Here is a 16,981-nt window from a genome sequence, read left to right as displayed (position 1 = left end):
AAATAGGTCTGAGAGATAAGCAGCCAGTTTGGAAAGTTAGTCAACTGGAGAATGGGTCCTTAAGGATAATTTGAATTGGAGAATAGATTGTATGATTTATACGTCTCCAACATACTTGCATGCGTCGGCATTGGTCACCTAAACGGTGGCTCTCCATGCTGCTCAATCTCTGACACCCTCCCTATTCAGTCCCTTATCCCTGAGGTCACATTCAATGGCCTCATTCCAGGTCTTCTTAGGTCTGCCTCTCACACCCCTAACCCTGGTGTTTACACTTCTCACCGATTGTACCCAACTGTTGTCCTCCATCCTCTCTACATGCCCAAGAATTCTCAACTGACCTCTCCTCATCACAACACCAGTACTGTACATTCAAGTCTCATCCTTCCTCTCAACTTTTTCGTCATAACCCTTACCCCCCCAGACCTTACATTCAAGGACGCACTACATATCCACCTAATCATTGTCATTTCTGTACATACGGTACTGTTTATCCTCTTTTACTATCCAGGTCTCACTGCCATACAGCATTATGCTCCTATTACATGCTGCATACAAAAATATTTTAGCCTAGAGGGACAGCCCACTCAGTGTCAGTAGAGGCAACAGCCCCCTGAACTCTCTACCCTAGCCACAGAACTAGCTCCAGCCCCACTTCAGCACATAACAGCAAGTCCCCCTAATGACAAAACTCCACCACACACAACAGACTCTCCAGAAAGCTCAATCCTTCCACGCCTGACAATCTCTACATGCTGTCTACGACACACGAAATCAACATTATTTTCCAGCCCACCTGTACATCTCTTATGTACCCAAATCACAAACACTGCACAAGATGGAGTTACTTCCCACAACCTTGGGGCAAACTGCACATAGTCACACTCCCACTGTTTTGACCGCACCACCACCGGCCCTAGACATCATAGTAGAATTGGTCAGTTGAAGAATAGGCCCATGAAGGAAAATGGATCCATGGGGAAAATGTCAGTCAGGTCCATGGGGAGGGAGGTGAACTGGAGAACAGGACCATGGCAGAAAAGAGGTTCACAGGAAATATGTCCTTGGGAGGAGGAGTACATGGATATAAACAGCTTCATAAGAGTAAAAAGATCAGTTGAACAGATCCATGAGGGAAAATAAATAATTTGGAGAACAGGTTCATGAGAAGAAAGAAGGTTGGAAGCAGTTACATATGGAAAGTGTCCTTAGAGAATTATAAGTTAATTGGAGAGTAAGTCATCATCATCATCATCCAGACCACCTTTCCCACCCTAGGGCAGAATGAGGAGTAGCAACGTCCAATGGGCCACGCTTCCATTCACTCATCATTCAAGACCCCGGAATCCTGGCTCTATCTGATACACCAGAAACTTTCGTCACGTTCTGTAGCTTCACATAAATGTATCCGATAAGAGTCAACCCAAACTCTGTCACATTAAAATGGGGTGCCAAATCCCAGATCATACACTCCTTCTCATAACATTCATCCAGCCAGCTCGATCTCCTGTCAGTCCCCTAGTCTCACCTACTTCCATACCTCTCTTCCTCACACACTCATCCACCAAGTCCCTCCACCTTCTCGCCCTACCTCACCTCCCTCCTTCAAATTCACTCAGATATACCTTTTTCACCACTCTATTGTTATCTATTCTCTCCACATGATCTTACCATCTCAGTGCACTCTCTTTGATTCTGGTGTCCACAGACTTCCTCACTCTGCATCTTTCACGAATCACATTAATTCGTTTCCTATCCACTCTTTGTACTCCACATACATTCCTCATCAGTCCCATCTCCACTGCTCTCACTCTTGACTTTTCATTTTCATGTCACACCAGTGTCTCACATCCATATGTTAAAGTTGGCATTAACACTCCTTCATGTAAGCCTCATGCAGCTGCAACACTCAAGCCTCTTTTTCTTATCAAGGCCTTCATAGCACCAGATACTTTTCTTCCTTGTGTCACCCTACTTTCCACTTATTTTGCACATTTTCCACTCTTTTCTATCGCTGTACTTAAGTATTTGAACTCTCACCAATTCCAGTCTCTCTCCATTCACTGTAACATCACACTGGGAGTCGTCTTCTCCCTCGATTACCATCACTTTACTCTTTTCTATATTTACTGTCAAGGTACGACAGTCACAGACATCAGCAAAACTCTGCACTACTCTACCAAGTTCTTGTCTGGTATTTGCATGTAGTACTGCATCATCAACATACAACAAATTAGGAGAGTAAGTCCACGAGAAAAAAATAGATCAATTACAGAACTGGTCCTTAAAAGAAAATAGGTCACTGAGGAGATGGTCCTTTGGGGAATTAAGGATCATAGGAGAGTAGGTCTGAAGCGGGGAAAAGGGTTATTTGTAGGATAGGTCCGTGGGGAAAAATAGGTCCATGGTGGAGGAGGTCAATGGGAAAACTGATCAGTGAAAGAATAGATCCATGAGGAAAATTGGTCAGTGGGAGGAAAAAGTGCATGGTGAATTATGTCCATGAGGTAAAAAATCTATGAAGAAAGTATGTCATGTGGGAAAAATGGATTAACTGCATAACTGGTCCATGGCAGAAGCAGGCTGAGGAAATAGGTTAGTTCCATATATGAAAAAGACATTTTACAAATACTTTTGAAGGAAAATGTGTCATTTGGAGGATAGGCCCATTATGAAAAATCTGTTCAATGGGGAAAATACATCAACTGGAAAACAGGTAAACTGTAGACTCAGTCAAAGGGAAAAATAGGCCCATGTACGAAATTGGTACATGGAGTAGGTCCATGGGGAAAACATGTCCATCATAGGAAAAAGGTCTACGGGGAAAATAAGTTCGAGGGGAAAACAGGTCAGCGATACGGTACTGTGGTTTGTCTTTGGACTAATTGGCAGAAAGATACCTGGATACTGTAGCTTGAAATGGGGCAATGTCAGAAAGACCAAAACCTTAAAAGAACTGTAATGTGACAAACAAAACCGTTGTTCCAGTATAAATATTTATTGAAACAAGTTGTATGAGAGTTAATGTGACATGATCAGGTGGTGGGAGCTTGGAGAAGCATGTGGCATGTTAATGCTATCGACATTGCAGTTAGGATTGGGGTTAGAGTGTAGGCTGTCACAAAATTACTAATGATGACTTTCCTGTTGGCAACTAATGTACTTGCTTTGCAGTAAGAGCAAGAAACTTCGGCTGGGGAGATCCTGTACGCTTCCCTTGCTATTTCCACAAAAGTAAATCTCTGTTCCAATATGGAATGGATCGTAAGTTTGCTTGTGACTCAGTGCCCAGAGCTAGAATTAAAGCTGAGATCCCAAGAGTACAACCAGGGTCTGCAGTTTGTTCTACTGAGGCATTTTAACTGAAGAATAACAAAATTTAGCACTAGGCACTTTTTTTTTTTTTTCTCCTGATTCTCCAGTAAAATACCTTTTAATTATAAAGTGAAATGCAGTGTCCCATAGTTCACTGAAAATCTTGGAAAAATAATTAAGTTCATCCCCAATTACACTACAACTTGTTATAGTTAACCCCCTCGGTACAGTGATGATAAAAACAGATAGGTCTTCAAAAACCCTTTGAGGGTGTAGGAAAGGACTTTTTTCACTTACTTTTCTTGGCTACCATCAAAATAATTTTTTCAGCTCAAGAAAAAACTCTTCATGAAGATATAAAAGACAATCCCCATTAAACCTTCGAGCAAACAATATCCTACTTCATATTTGCCTCCACCAAACAATTCTACTTGACCTGGGAAGTACAGGCTATTTTTACCACACATGTCAATGAATCCCATATACATCCCCTTAGGAAGTCCTGGCTGCTTTTAACGTATGCTTTCTTAGGTAAGGGGTTAAATTGGAGAAAATAATCTAATGGTCTGTTAGTTATAAAATTAATCCATGGGTCCCATATCCTCAGGCATGCCACCAGCACCACCGCCGCCCTCCTCCTGTTTGCTCTTCTTGCACCCAGACACAATGTCGTCAATCCTCAGCAACAACACTGCAGTCTGTTTGGGGCAAGGAATACATACATCAGTACAAAAACAGCAACGATCAATTCCATTCTGCTCCCTTCAGAGCACTCACATCAAAAGTTAAGGTACTATACTCCAGAATGTTTCACTGCCAGGTGTGAAATGACTGAACTTGCTGGTGAGTCTCTTAAGTGTGTGGAAGAGTTTTGCTATTTGGGAGACATGTTGTGCTAGAGGTGGGGCAGGAGATAGCTCTGTAGCTAGAGTGAGGATTGGTTGGGAGAAGTTCTGGGAGCTGTTGCCTCTCCTGATATTAAGAGGACTCTCCCTCCATGCTCAGGGATCTTTGTATGCAGCATGTGTTGGGAGTTGTGTTGCTGTATGGTAGTGAGATCTGGGCAGTAAAGAATGGGGATATTTGCAGGCACAAATGTACAGAAATGGCAATGATTTGGTGGATGTGCAGTGCATCCTTGAGTGCAGGGCCTGGAGGGGTTAGGTTTACAATGGAAGAGATGAGAGGTAGGATGGGACTGGAGTGTATTGGTGCTGTGACGAGGAGAGGTACAACTACTGCAAACTAACTTGGGACCTCCCCCAATAAGGTATTAAAAACCACAGAAATCATAGTATATCACAATGTGTGTTCATGAAATGCCATTCATTAATATGAAATAATGTTTCCCTTGTTTTTCAGGACCAGTTGGATGCGTTTTGGAATGGAATCACTTAGATCTCTAAAGTAATCTAAGGACATTTCTTTGCACCAAACATTTGTCAGGTCTGTCTCGAGGTTGTCCAGATTGGGTAACTTCTTCTCTGCCATGATTTTCTTCATCTTTGCCCAGCAGTTTTCTATCAGATTTTGATCTGGACTGTTGCCAGGCCAGTCGTGGAATATCAATCCAATTATCCTGAAGCCATTGTCACCTTTCTTGAATTGTGACATGGAGCTGAATCGTGCATGAAAAAGTCGCACACATGAATAGCAAAAAAGTTTAACAAATGCTCTTTCAGAACTTGAATGTACCAGCCACCATTCATCAAGTTCTCAGGAAGAAAGTAGAGGCCTCCCCTTCCCATTTCACCTAAGAAACACCCCCATACCATTACTGATCGTGGGTATTTAACAGTTGGCACCGTGTAAGCAGGGTCATAATAACTACGGGAGGCAGGGCAACGAACCTTGGCAGAACGCAACTAGAACACTTGAAATATGCTTTCATCAGAAAATATAACTTTTCTCCACTCATCCGATGTCCAGTGTGCATACTTCTTGGCAAACTGAATGCGCTGCTTCTTCATGAAGTTAGTGAGAAGCAGTTTCTTGGCTGCGGTGCAGCTTGGCAAACCCAGCTCCTTCTGCATGCGGTGTTGGATAGTTCAAATTGAGACGTCTTGTGACAGCTCGGGATGCAATCTCTTCAATTCTGCTGCTATCAGTCAAAGATTCTTGATTACTTCCCTCTTCAGAAGTGCATCTGTACCTCTGGAAGTCCTATTCTTCTTTCCACCACCATACTTGTACTCTGATATGACATCAGGTGGCAGGTCGCACGCTGCAACAAGAATCTTCATGACAGTCGACTTTGTGCGTCCAGTGCGTTCACAAATTGTGTTGATAGGGACATTATCCTGCCTCCATGCAATGATACGGACCCTCTCATCCCTTGAGCAGTACTTTCCAGGCATGACAACTCGACTTTAGGAAAATAACAGGGCAAACAGTAATGCATACGAAAAAAGAGGGAGGTGCAAGCTCGGAGCGAAAGGAACATATACTCCCACTCTTGCTGCTGGGCAAACACTGACGTGCTGAGTGTTTCACCATCTCCCACCAACACCAGAGGAGTTGCCAGTTACTTCTTGCCCAAAAAATTCACTTGGTAGAAGTGGAAACACAAAGCAGACAGACAACTCTCCCATAGCAATTCTGTGTGTAGGTCCTATGTCAATTTGCAGTGGGTGTAGACTGAGATGGTTTGGGCATGTGGGGAGGATGGGGGATGATAACTGAGTGCAGAAAGTGAGAAGTGTTACTGTAGAGGGCAGGGTAGTGAGAGGCAGACTAAAAAGGACCTGGGACGAGGTCATTGAGTGTGACCTCTGGGTTAGGGGACTAAACAGGGATGCTGCCAGAGATCAAGCAGCATGAAGAGCCGCCATTAGATAACCAAGGCCAACGCATGCAAGTATGTTGGAGCCTTCAAAAACGAAAATGAAACTGACCTATGTCTCTGGTGGAGTTTTACATGCTCAAAAATCCTCTGGCCGCCCCTAAGACTTAATCAACAGCACAAAAACCACAGTCAATTCCAACCCAAGAGCTCTACCACCATATCACCAGGCATTTATGTGGTGAATTAATTGCTCAGAGAGAGGAGGAAATGGGAAAAGGATAGAGAAAGGAAGAATCAGTGGTAAAGGAGAGAGAGAGAGAGAGAGAGAGATAGGGGGGGGGTCTTTCATCCCTTCACCTCAAAAGGCAGCAAAAATGCCCACAAACACCTTCAATGGTGGGGGAAGCCAAAGACAACTAAGAATACATGTAAAAGGGTTGAAATAGTAAAAGTAGAAAAAATGGAAGAATAACAGCAAACTGACATGCAGTTGCAAAGGCAGAAAACAACACACAAAAACCCTCGGAACTAATTTATGAACTAGGTGAACTCTGGCATCCCATGGCATGCATGCATCCACACACACACACACACACACACACACACACACACACACACACACACACACACACACCATCCATCATCCAATCCTACATTGCCCCATGAGGAGCGTAGGAGTTCGGGGCTAAGCAGTTGGTCCTGACAATTAACCCCTTAAACGCGGATCGTCTCGTTTGCGACGCTCGGCAAAAAGGACATAATGGCGGATCGTCGCATTTGCGATTCTAATAAATTTTGAATAACCGCGGGCAAGCAGGCTCCAGCTGGTATTGTCTATCAGTACCACCACCCTTTAGCTACAATTAGCATACTTTACCTTTGTACTACTGACCTCAGTTGTTGCCAAGTATCGCGTTTTTCCCCCGTACCCCCCCCACCACGGCCCGGCCGGCCTGGCTGTGATACATGGCAGCACTCTGAGCGCTCAGAACTGTAAATCTGCGCTCTCCTCTCACAAGCAGTTTATGCTAATAGGAAACGCTTGTTTCCCCAGTTGTAACACTAGCTTTTTTTTCTCACGGTTTGCCCCTGTTTAGCGTCAGTTTACTGCAGGCTTTCAAAGTGACATTATGGCGAGTTCTAGCTCTTCCCAGTCAGTGCAAGCGGCTGACAGGAACGAGAATAAAGTGGCGGGTGTAAGGCAGAATAAAAAGCGCGCCGTGGTGATCTTTTGGGAAGTAATATGATTGAAAATAATGTAGCGTACATGTTTTTAGCTGTGAAAATGGAAATGTTTGTTGAGTGACGGGAAGACCGCCGCCACGGTGCATGTCAGCCGTACGCTCCGTTGATTTTAGCCTTATTTTCAGTGCTTATTGTACAAATACGGATTCCAAACTACCTTTACGTTGTAGTATAAAGTTTACTGTGACAGAATGAGGCTGTGGTAGAGGGGAAACCGGGTTGCTGGAGGTGTGAAAGTGAAGATTTGGTTACCCAACTTTGCAAGTCTCCACAAGTCCTTGGGTAGTCCACGAAGGCTCAACACCTGTCTCTGGAGAAAGCTGAATGTAAGTACTATCTGCCATACCAAGTATAATGTTCTAGGGTTAATCTCTGATTTCTGGCTAATATTTTCCTACAGGTACTCAGACTGCGATACAACCCCGCCACTCGGGGGGAGTCGACTGTTCACGGCCGCGTTTAAGGGGTTAAGATGAGTGACCAACCTCACTCATCCCTGAGTGGCATTACATGAGCAATCAACCCCAACCACCCTTTGGATATAAATCTTCACCGGCTCAATCCGACTGGAGCGCAATAATTACTCACTAAACCACCAGGCGTCATAATTTGGTTATATGGTTACCACCCAGCGTAGTAAATGGTTTCCTGGTGTACAGGAAACCATTTGGCTTGTCACTCAGTGTAGAGTCACCCACAGGCAGAAGGAAGAGGAAAGAATGAAAGAAAGAAAGACAGAAGAGGAAGTGTAACGTTACCCGTAGGCAGAAGGACAAGGAAAGAATGAAGTAAAGGAAGACAGAAGAGGATGGAAGGAAAGAAGGATGGAGGAGAGGAAAGGGCAGACACCCGACAGCAGCACTACATCGAGTGAGTGAATGGTGAGCGCCCCACCTACCACAAACACACACACACACAAAATAAAGATGGCAATGTAAATAAACAACAGTTGAGACATGCTACAGGCATGTCAAGTAACTCCATCAAACTACCTTGCACCATTTTTTTTTTTTCCCCCCTCATTCAGAGCACAAAACAGTCTCTCTTCAGTGTATGATAACTATTTTTATCCAAGTAGTTATTATGTGGGACATGATTCCTGCTTGACTTGGGATACGTAATTTGTAGGCACTCTAATGAAAACAGCCAGTTTTATTATTATTATTTTTTAAATTAAGACAACAGCTTACACTGTTCTATCTACCTATCTATAGCCCGACGCCCTAATCCCGCAAAGGGTGGCCGCAGACAAAACGCCTCCAAGTCACTCTGTCACCCACCATTTGACACCCCTCCCCCCAACTCACCCCCCCCTCCCTCATATACCTCTCAACTCCATCCCTCCACTTCATCCTCGGTCTACCTCTCCCTCTCCCTCCCTCCACCTCACCTACATACACCCTCTTAGTCAGTCTTTCATTCTCCATTCTCTCCACATGTCCAAACCACCTCAGTGTATTTCTCCTAATCTTTTCAACCACATCCACATCTACCCCACAACGTTCCTTCACTTCTTCATTCGTCAACCTGTCCCTCCACGTCACTCCACATGCTCCTCTCAAGTAACTCATTTCCACTGCTCTCACTCTTGACTTGTTCCCCTCTTGCAAGGTCCACGCCTCGCTTCCATACGTCAGGGTAGGGATCACAATACCATCATGCAGTGACTTCTTAACTTCCATACTCACCTCCCTATTTCTCATCACTGCTTTCAGTGTACCAACAACCTTTCTTCCCTGCTGTACCCTTTCACTCACTTCATCCCCCAAAGTTCCATCCTTACTCATCACACTACCCAAGTACTTGAATGCACTCACATTCTCCATATCCTCACCATCCAATCTCACTGCACACTCTGTGACTTCATTCCTCTCAAACACCATAACTTTACTTTTGTTTACATTAACTTTCAGCTTCCTCCTCCTACACATCGTCCCAAATTCATTCACCAAACCTTGCAACTCCCATTCATCTTCACTCAACAATACTGTATCATCAGCAAACAGCAACACCGGAAGCTTCCAAATCTCACCCTCATTCATTAGGGCCACCCCCACATCCACTGCCCTACCTTGCACCTCCTTTACAACCCCATCCATATATATATTAAACAGCCATGGAGACATCACACACCCCTATTTCAGTCCCACATTGAGATCAAAGAACTCACTCAGCTCACCATCCACTCGCACCGTAACCCTAGCTCCGTCGTACATACTCTTCACAGCACTCAACAATTTCCCCTCCACTCCATATATTCTCAATACCTTCTACATACCTTGCCTATCTATTCTGTCATAAGCTTTCTCCAAGTCCACGAAGGCAGCATACACTTTCCTTCCCTTCTCTAGATACTTCTCCACTAAACATCTTAGAACAAATATCTGATCTACACACTCTTTTCCCTTCCTAAATCCCCCTTGTTCTTCTCCAACTAGCTCCTCTGTCATATGCCTAACCCTATCAATGAGTATTCTACCATATATTTTACCAGTCACACTAAGAAGGCAAATACCCCTATGGTTACCACATACTTCTCTCTCCCCTTTTCCTTTGTACAGAGGAACAATTATACCTGATTTCCAGTCCTCTGGAACCCTTCCCTCTTCCCAAGCCAATCTACACAACTTCCATATCCACTCCACAACAATCTCACCCCCATACCTAAGCATTTCACCACACACTCCATCAATTCCTGGGACCTTTCCCAGCTTAATCTTCTTCATCGCTTCCACTACTTCCGACCTACTGATCTCTTCCTCCCTCCTCTCATCTCTTCTTCTCCCAGCCATTCCCCAACCACTTATACTCACACTGCTCTCACTCTCTACATTCAACAAATCCTCAAAGTGCTCCTTCCATCTCCTCAATTTCTCTCTCTTCTCCACCAACAATCTATTATTCCTATCTTTCACTCCCCTACTATTTCCCCTTTCACACTGCCTTACTTTCTTTACCTCCTTCCAAAACAATTTCTTACTCTCCCTCCATTTCACACTCAGATTCCTCCCAAACTCTTCATCCACTTTCTTCTTACTCTCCTTCACCAGTCTCTTAACCTCCCTTCTCCTGCTCACATATACCTCTCTCTTCTCTCTCTCATCTTCTCCCCTACCTCTACTCGCCAACCATTCACCATATGCCTTCTTCTTTTGTTCCACAGCTCGTTTCACCTCATCATTCCACCATGCTGTCCCTTGCACACCCTTGCATCTCCTCCTCACTCCACAAACCGCCTCACACGCTGCGCTTATCTCTTCTGTGAATATCTTACATACGTCTTCCACCCCTTCCATCTGCTCTAGCTCATACCTTCCCAATCTTTCTTCCACTATGCTCTTATACTCTGTCCTTTTCTCACTATCTTGCAATTTCTCCACTCTTCTCACAGGAGCTGCTTCCTCCTGTCTTCCCCTTCGTCTCCTCAACCACTTTCTTTGCAGCTCTACCTTGGCCATCACTAAGTGATGGTCCGAGACTCCATTCCCCCACCCTCTCCACACCCTTGCATCCAACACTTGTCTTCTCATTCGCTCATCCACACACACGTAGTCTATCATTGCCTTTCGTTCAACAAGTTCACCATCCATCCTCCTCATTACTCTCCATGTATACCGGTGGATCATCTTATGACGAAAGTAGGTGTTGGCTATTGCCAACCCCTTACCAGCACAGATGTCCACCAAAGCACTACCATTCCCATCTACTTCAGCTGGCACATCCCACTGACCAACCACTCCATCCACTCGTACATTCCCAACTTTGCCATTCATGTCTCCAATCAACAGCACTCTCTCGCTCCTCTCAAACTTGTCCATACATGCTTCTACTCTCGCCCAAAACTCATCTTTCACTCTTGCCACTCGATCCTCTGTTGGAGCATACACACATACAATCGCCCATGCTTGTATACCTACTTTCATCCTCACCCATACAATTCTTGCACCCACTGTTCCATACTCTCTTATATTCTCCTTCCACTTCTTGCTTATCATCAGACATACTCCCTCTCTTGCCCTCTCATTCTCACTGACTCCCGCACATATACCTACACCGTGTTCCCATTCTCTCATCCTTTCACCTTTCCATTTAGTTTCAGTCAATCCACATATATCCACTTTTGCATCCTCAAGCACCTGGACAATCTCTCTCTCTTTCACTTCATCATTCACTCCTCTCACATTCCACGTTCCTACCCTCAGAATGTCCTTTGTCCATTCCTTAGTCGTCAACGTATGGTCCGTCCGGGTCCGAGGCGCTTTATTTGCTTTTTTAGTTAGTTCTTTTTACGGGGTGGGGCACTAACCCACCACCAACCCTTTTAGTCGCCTCGTATGACAAGCAGGGATACTGGGAGAGTATTCTTGAAACCCCCCCCTACCCCCTTACACTGTTGGCGTAAGAAATATAAATGTTAGTAAAGGTCATCATCATCACCATTATCCAATGATCTTTTCCCACCAAAAGGATGGCGCGAGGAAGGGTACAGAGAGGAAGATAATACCTGATTGGGGAAGGAACTAACCAAAAGCCTGCCCAAGTGAATGGACTATACTCTCATTCACTCACCACTCAAGCCCCCAGAATCCTGACTCTACCACACAGGCATACACTGCCACGCTTATGCCCTTCATACCACCTATTGGCCAGAGTCAATCTGATGATGAGCACTTCACTAGGGGGGCCAAACCCTTGTCATACACTCCCCCTTACAAAAACTCTTCCAACTAGCCTTATCCACTGTCACTTTCCTAGTGCCATAATCCTCCATATCTTGCTTTCTAACACACTCACTCACTATAATCTATCCACCATCTTGGCTTACCACATCTCCCACCTTCAAACTTGATTAGATATGCCCTTATCACCAGTCTGTTCACACTTATTCTCTATACATAATCATACCATCTAACCACAGTCTCTTTCACTCTGGTGTCCAAAGGCCAGGCCTGAAAGTTGCGAGTATTTTACTCGCCATGGCGAGTAAATAATTACATGGTGGGAAAAAATTATTTCTCACTCGCTGGTGGAAGGTTGAAATTTTATATCTTAAGTTTTAATCAAATTTGTTTCTTTAACCATTACTTCATATTAAGAAACATCATGATTAAAAAAAAAATCATTATTATTAATAATCTGGCAACTCTATTAAAAAAAGCTTGGCATCCTAACAGTTGCTAGACGCTGTCTCTCACTCGCTGATGGCATAATCAATCAGTGTTGCTGCAGTGAGCTGACAAGAAAGAGTAACGTCGCGTGCTTCCAACATGAAATGTATTAAACCCTCGCCGTCAACGTCAATCTCATTGCCTCCCTCGAAAAAAGCATCACAGAGAACATTTCTTCCAAAATGGAAGAAAGAATTTACGTGGTTTATGTATGACGAAAATGAAAATAAAATGAAATGTTCCATTTGCATGAAAAATCCAACTGCAGCTGGCAAAACGGATTTCGTAACTGGATCTCAGCATTTTAAAAAAGAAAACATTGTTTACCATGGCAAGAGCAGGAAGCATATTGAACTGCGTGATGCTGAATTAAATTGCCAAGGTCAAGGCATTCCAATGTCAGCAAAAGAAGGAAGATAAGGATTCTGAAGATTTGAAGATGAAAATTACCACTGCATACATGCTGGCAAAGGAAGAACTTCCATTCACTAAATTTTTACCCATTATTGAAACTACAAAAGAAGAATGGTGTGCCCATCACAACCACTTATGCCAACCATGCAAAAGCTGTGGAACTGGTAAACACCATTGTGCAGACAATGAAAGATGAGGTTCGTTGTTTCAAGCAATACATAACATGTTTTTCTTTTCTATACACTTTTTACTGCCGTCCTCCTGATTTGTATTTTATATTAGAAAACCAGCGTCAAAATTTTCTATTAATAATAAACAACAAAATGTTCACTTTGAGTTATTTAATAAACTGTTCTGGCTACTTTCCTAGTAGGCCTATGTATCTCTAGTCACTTGACAACACCCTCTCCATCCTTTATGTTCGTGCCCATTTCCCCCCCCCCCACTGATTACAGCTAAACGGCTCTCCTTGATGTATCATCTTTCGTACTGCTACATATTATAGTGGAATGTCTTTAGTTCTGTGTTGGATATATTTTTTTCAGATGATCTCTTTGTTTGTTTCAGGTGAGTTCCCAGGTAAAGAACAGTACATATATCAGCATTATGATTGATGGTGCCACTGATTCTTTTAATTCCATATTTATGTTTATATACAAGCAAATTATTAATTTATTTTTAACCTGGGCTACAATAAATAACTTGCAAGCTGACTAATTATTTGTTAATTTTCCTCTGGCTAGTAAAATTTTTTAAATACTTGCCAGTGGCTGGTAAGATAAACTGCAGACTTTCAGGGCTGCCAAAGGCTTCCTTATTTCACATCTTTCCAAAATTATTCCTTATCTTAGCTACTCCCTGCACTCTACACATATTCCTCAACAACTCTACTTCCACTGCTCGTACTCCTGAATTTTTCATTTCCATGCCTCACCAGTCATACCTGTTAATGTTAATGAAAGTATATGAAAACAATAATTACAAGAGGAGGGTCTATATGAGAAATACTTTTCCCAGTGCAAAAAAAAAAAAAAAAAGTTGGATTAGAATACATTTTCATCAAAGTTCAGACAGCCATAGTGAATGACGTTGCACTGGACTCCAGCAAATGCCAGATGATGTTATTCTGGTTAGAAAAGACCCTTCAAAGAAAGGTTGAACTCCAAACTTTACCACAATCGACACTAACCTCCACAGCAGTCTTGAGAACCTGCTGTTTGACTGCAAGCGGTTCCCAGATCTTGAGTTGGTTCATGTCAGTAAGCTGGCCAGTCTCCCCATCCACGCCCCATGTCCAGCCACCTGACGCATGCTTGGCCCTAAGAGCTGTCAGCAGCCGGATGATGTTGGCACCACAGTTTTGGGCAAGAGTACGTGGGATCACCTGAAAAGATTTAAAGTTAACCCATCTCTAGGATGATGTTCATTTTACTTTTTTCTGGTCGCTGAGCAGGCAATCTGATGTAGCTCAGTGCATACTTCTTATGCTAGATGGGTTAATCATGGCTACATCTGACAGATTAAGTTCGAAGAGTCACCCAAGCTGAGTATAGTTGTCTGGGGGGAAGGGAGGAGAGGGAGAAAAAAATAAATAAATAAAAATGAAGGGGTTAATTTAAGTGGAAAGTTGGTGATATTAGGACTTTATAAGCCCAACATTCCTGATGAATTAAAACAGGACTAGATGATGACTGGATGGATGAAGGTCACTACCCTTTACAGATGGGGTGAGGAAGGGTCCAAAAAGATGCATTAAGAAACACACATGGGAAAACTAGCAAATATGCCCAGTGACATATGCCAGCCTCATTCACATCGCTCAAGCCCCCTGGAATTTGGTTCTAACTCACAAGCCTCTCTACCTGCATTTTTTCTTAAATTCTGGAAATATGCACTTCATTTTGTTGACTATCAACTTCAAAAAGAGGTACGAAGAACAGCTGAGTAAATTAACATGAATTTAAAGGCCTCTGTGCTCCTGATGGGACACCACAAGATTGGATAATGGGTGGTTAATGGTGCCAATATGTGGGGAATCTGCTAGGAAAATGCCTGAATGTTTACATCTATTATATGCCCTATTTTTTATTACTTCTACTCCTTAAACCAACCAATCCCGAATTTGCAGTGTTATTATTCTAGTGATATAACTCCCTGGAAAATATAACTATTTATAGTAAAAAATGTATCTATTGCAGCATTAAAACAAATGGAAACAACACAGAAAATAACCATTAGTAGCTGAAAAAAAGAAAAAAATAATCAGTTGATTCTTTACAATGGGAGAGGCCCCCCCCCCCCAAGGATACAGGGTTGCTGTTGCTGCTGCTTAACCCTGGTCTATCTGGCCAAGCAAACTTGTATACTAAAGGTAAGCAACTGCTTCTGGGGAACCATTCCACAGGTACAGTGCAGCACATAAGCCATGTAGGAAAGTGGTAGTCCCTCAGGGTAGAAAGTGTCTCACCATGGTCAGCTCAGGGGCCTTCTTGCACTGAGGTGCTGGGAAATTGAGGAGGTTTGCTCCTGGGTAGATGATGCAGCTGTTTCAACCAGGGTGCACAGTGCCACCAAGTGCAAGTCCCTTGTCTGTCTCACGATATACAGTAATACTATAAAGTAACTGTCTTGTCTGAAATGTGATATCTTAAATTTCAAACAAATATATTAAACAGGTACACACAACAAATAATGAACTCCAAGTACATACTGCACTGACTCCTTCACATGACCGAGTCTCTCTTACAAACACACTCTTGTTGCCCTCTCCTCCAAAGTTGTGGCTCGAGGGCCATCTGGACATCAACAAGAGTACTACAAGCTGAAGCTGCCTCTTTTGCAACCCATTATCATTTGAGGGGACAGAGTTCAAGGATGTTTGTATTACTGGGCAATGCCAATTTACTCATGGCACCACATGTCGCCATCCCTTCCCAACACCACTGTCCAGGCAGTGTAAAGGATAAAAAAAAGTTCATTCCATTATTTCTGAGAGTTTTTCCTAATTTTTAGGCTGTATTCTTTACCTCATGATTTATATTTCCTGCCCTTCTCTCTCTAACCCCAACTCCCATACTCTCATCCCCTCACCTCCAGTGCAGTTGCTAACGCAGTGTATGGCCACTGCTTAACACCGGTGACTGATTTTGCCTTCTCCTGTAGTAGCTGAGACACAGCCATCTCTACGGCCCCACCACCAGGCACCAGGTATGGCTCCAATGCCAAGTTACGCGATACACCCAATGCATCCTGAAGGTTGCGCTCCACCTCATTCAGAATGTCTTTGCTGGGGCCACGCAGGAGAATGGTGCATGCTTTTGGGTCACTGCATTCCGTGATGAACATGAAGTACTCGTCTCCAATCTGGTGACAAACAATCATAATGTGACGGAAAAGAATGACCGTATAGAGAACATGAAATACAGTACTTGTTTCTAATCTGACAACTGAGTAATTACATATTTGAACAGTAGCTTAATGTGGGGTAAAGATATTGGAACAATATCATGTGAGAATGGTTACGGTCACTGGTAAACTGCTGGAGCATGTGTGAAGCGTATGTAATGTGGCAGAAACTGGATAAGTGCAATAGTGAGATGAGGAACAGATAAGTACTGTAACTGAAAATAACTGGAAACTGTCAGGCAGGAGAGGCCTGATCATGCTGGTGGGTCTCTTGAGTGGGGGGAAGAGTTTTGTTACTTGGGAGACATGTTAAATGCTGGAGGTGGGGCTGGATTGAGGAGTGGCTCGAAGAAGTTCAAGGAGCTGTTGCCTCTCCTGCACTGAGAGAGCTCTCCCTCAGTGCTAAGGGATCTTTGTATGTGACGTGTGTTAGGAGTGTAGTACTGTTTAATAGCAAGACCTGGGCAAAACAGGAAGAGGATATTTGCAGGCACAAATGTACAGAAATGACAATGATTAGATGGATGTGCAGTGCATCCTTGAATGCAAGGCCTGAGGGAGCTAGGTTTACAATGGACGACTTAAGAAGGGGGATGGGACTGGAGTGTATTGGTGTTATGATTAGGAGAGGTAGACTGAGATGGTTTGG

At 43.5% G+C, this 16,981-nt stretch overlaps 1 protein-coding gene across 1 annotated transcript in view; it reads right to left on the bottom strand.

The window, feature by feature from the left end:
* Nucleotides 1-2,937: 2,937 nt before the first annotated feature.
* The window catches only part of CCT3 (chaperonin containing TCP1 subunit 3), a 35,447-nt gene continuing 21,403 nt past the window's right edge, over nt 2,938-16,981 (bottom strand). Inside the window, exons 8-10 of the mRNA XM_080279219.1 lie at nt 16,018-16,290; nt 14,117-14,311; nt 2,938-4,013 (exon numbers count right to left, since the gene is read on the bottom strand). Of these exons, the coding sequence (XP_080135345.1) occupies nt 3,897-4,013; nt 14,117-14,311; nt 16,018-16,290 (585 nt within the window). The 3' untranslated portion in view covers nt 2,938-3,896. The remainder of the gene's footprint in view (nt 4,014-14,116; nt 14,312-16,017; nt 16,291-16,981) is intronic.

Source organism: Coenobita brevimanus, chromosome 77, assembly GCF_032717465.1.
Source record: "Coenobita brevimanus isolate Jiangsu-jjx chromosome 77, ASM3271746v2, whole genome shotgun sequence".
NCBI lineage: Eukaryota > Metazoa > Arthropoda > Malacostraca > Decapoda > Coenobitidae > Coenobita > Coenobita brevimanus.
The sequence above is the reverse complement of the archived record's forward strand: the minus strand, read 5'-3'. Positions and strand labels throughout refer to the sequence as shown.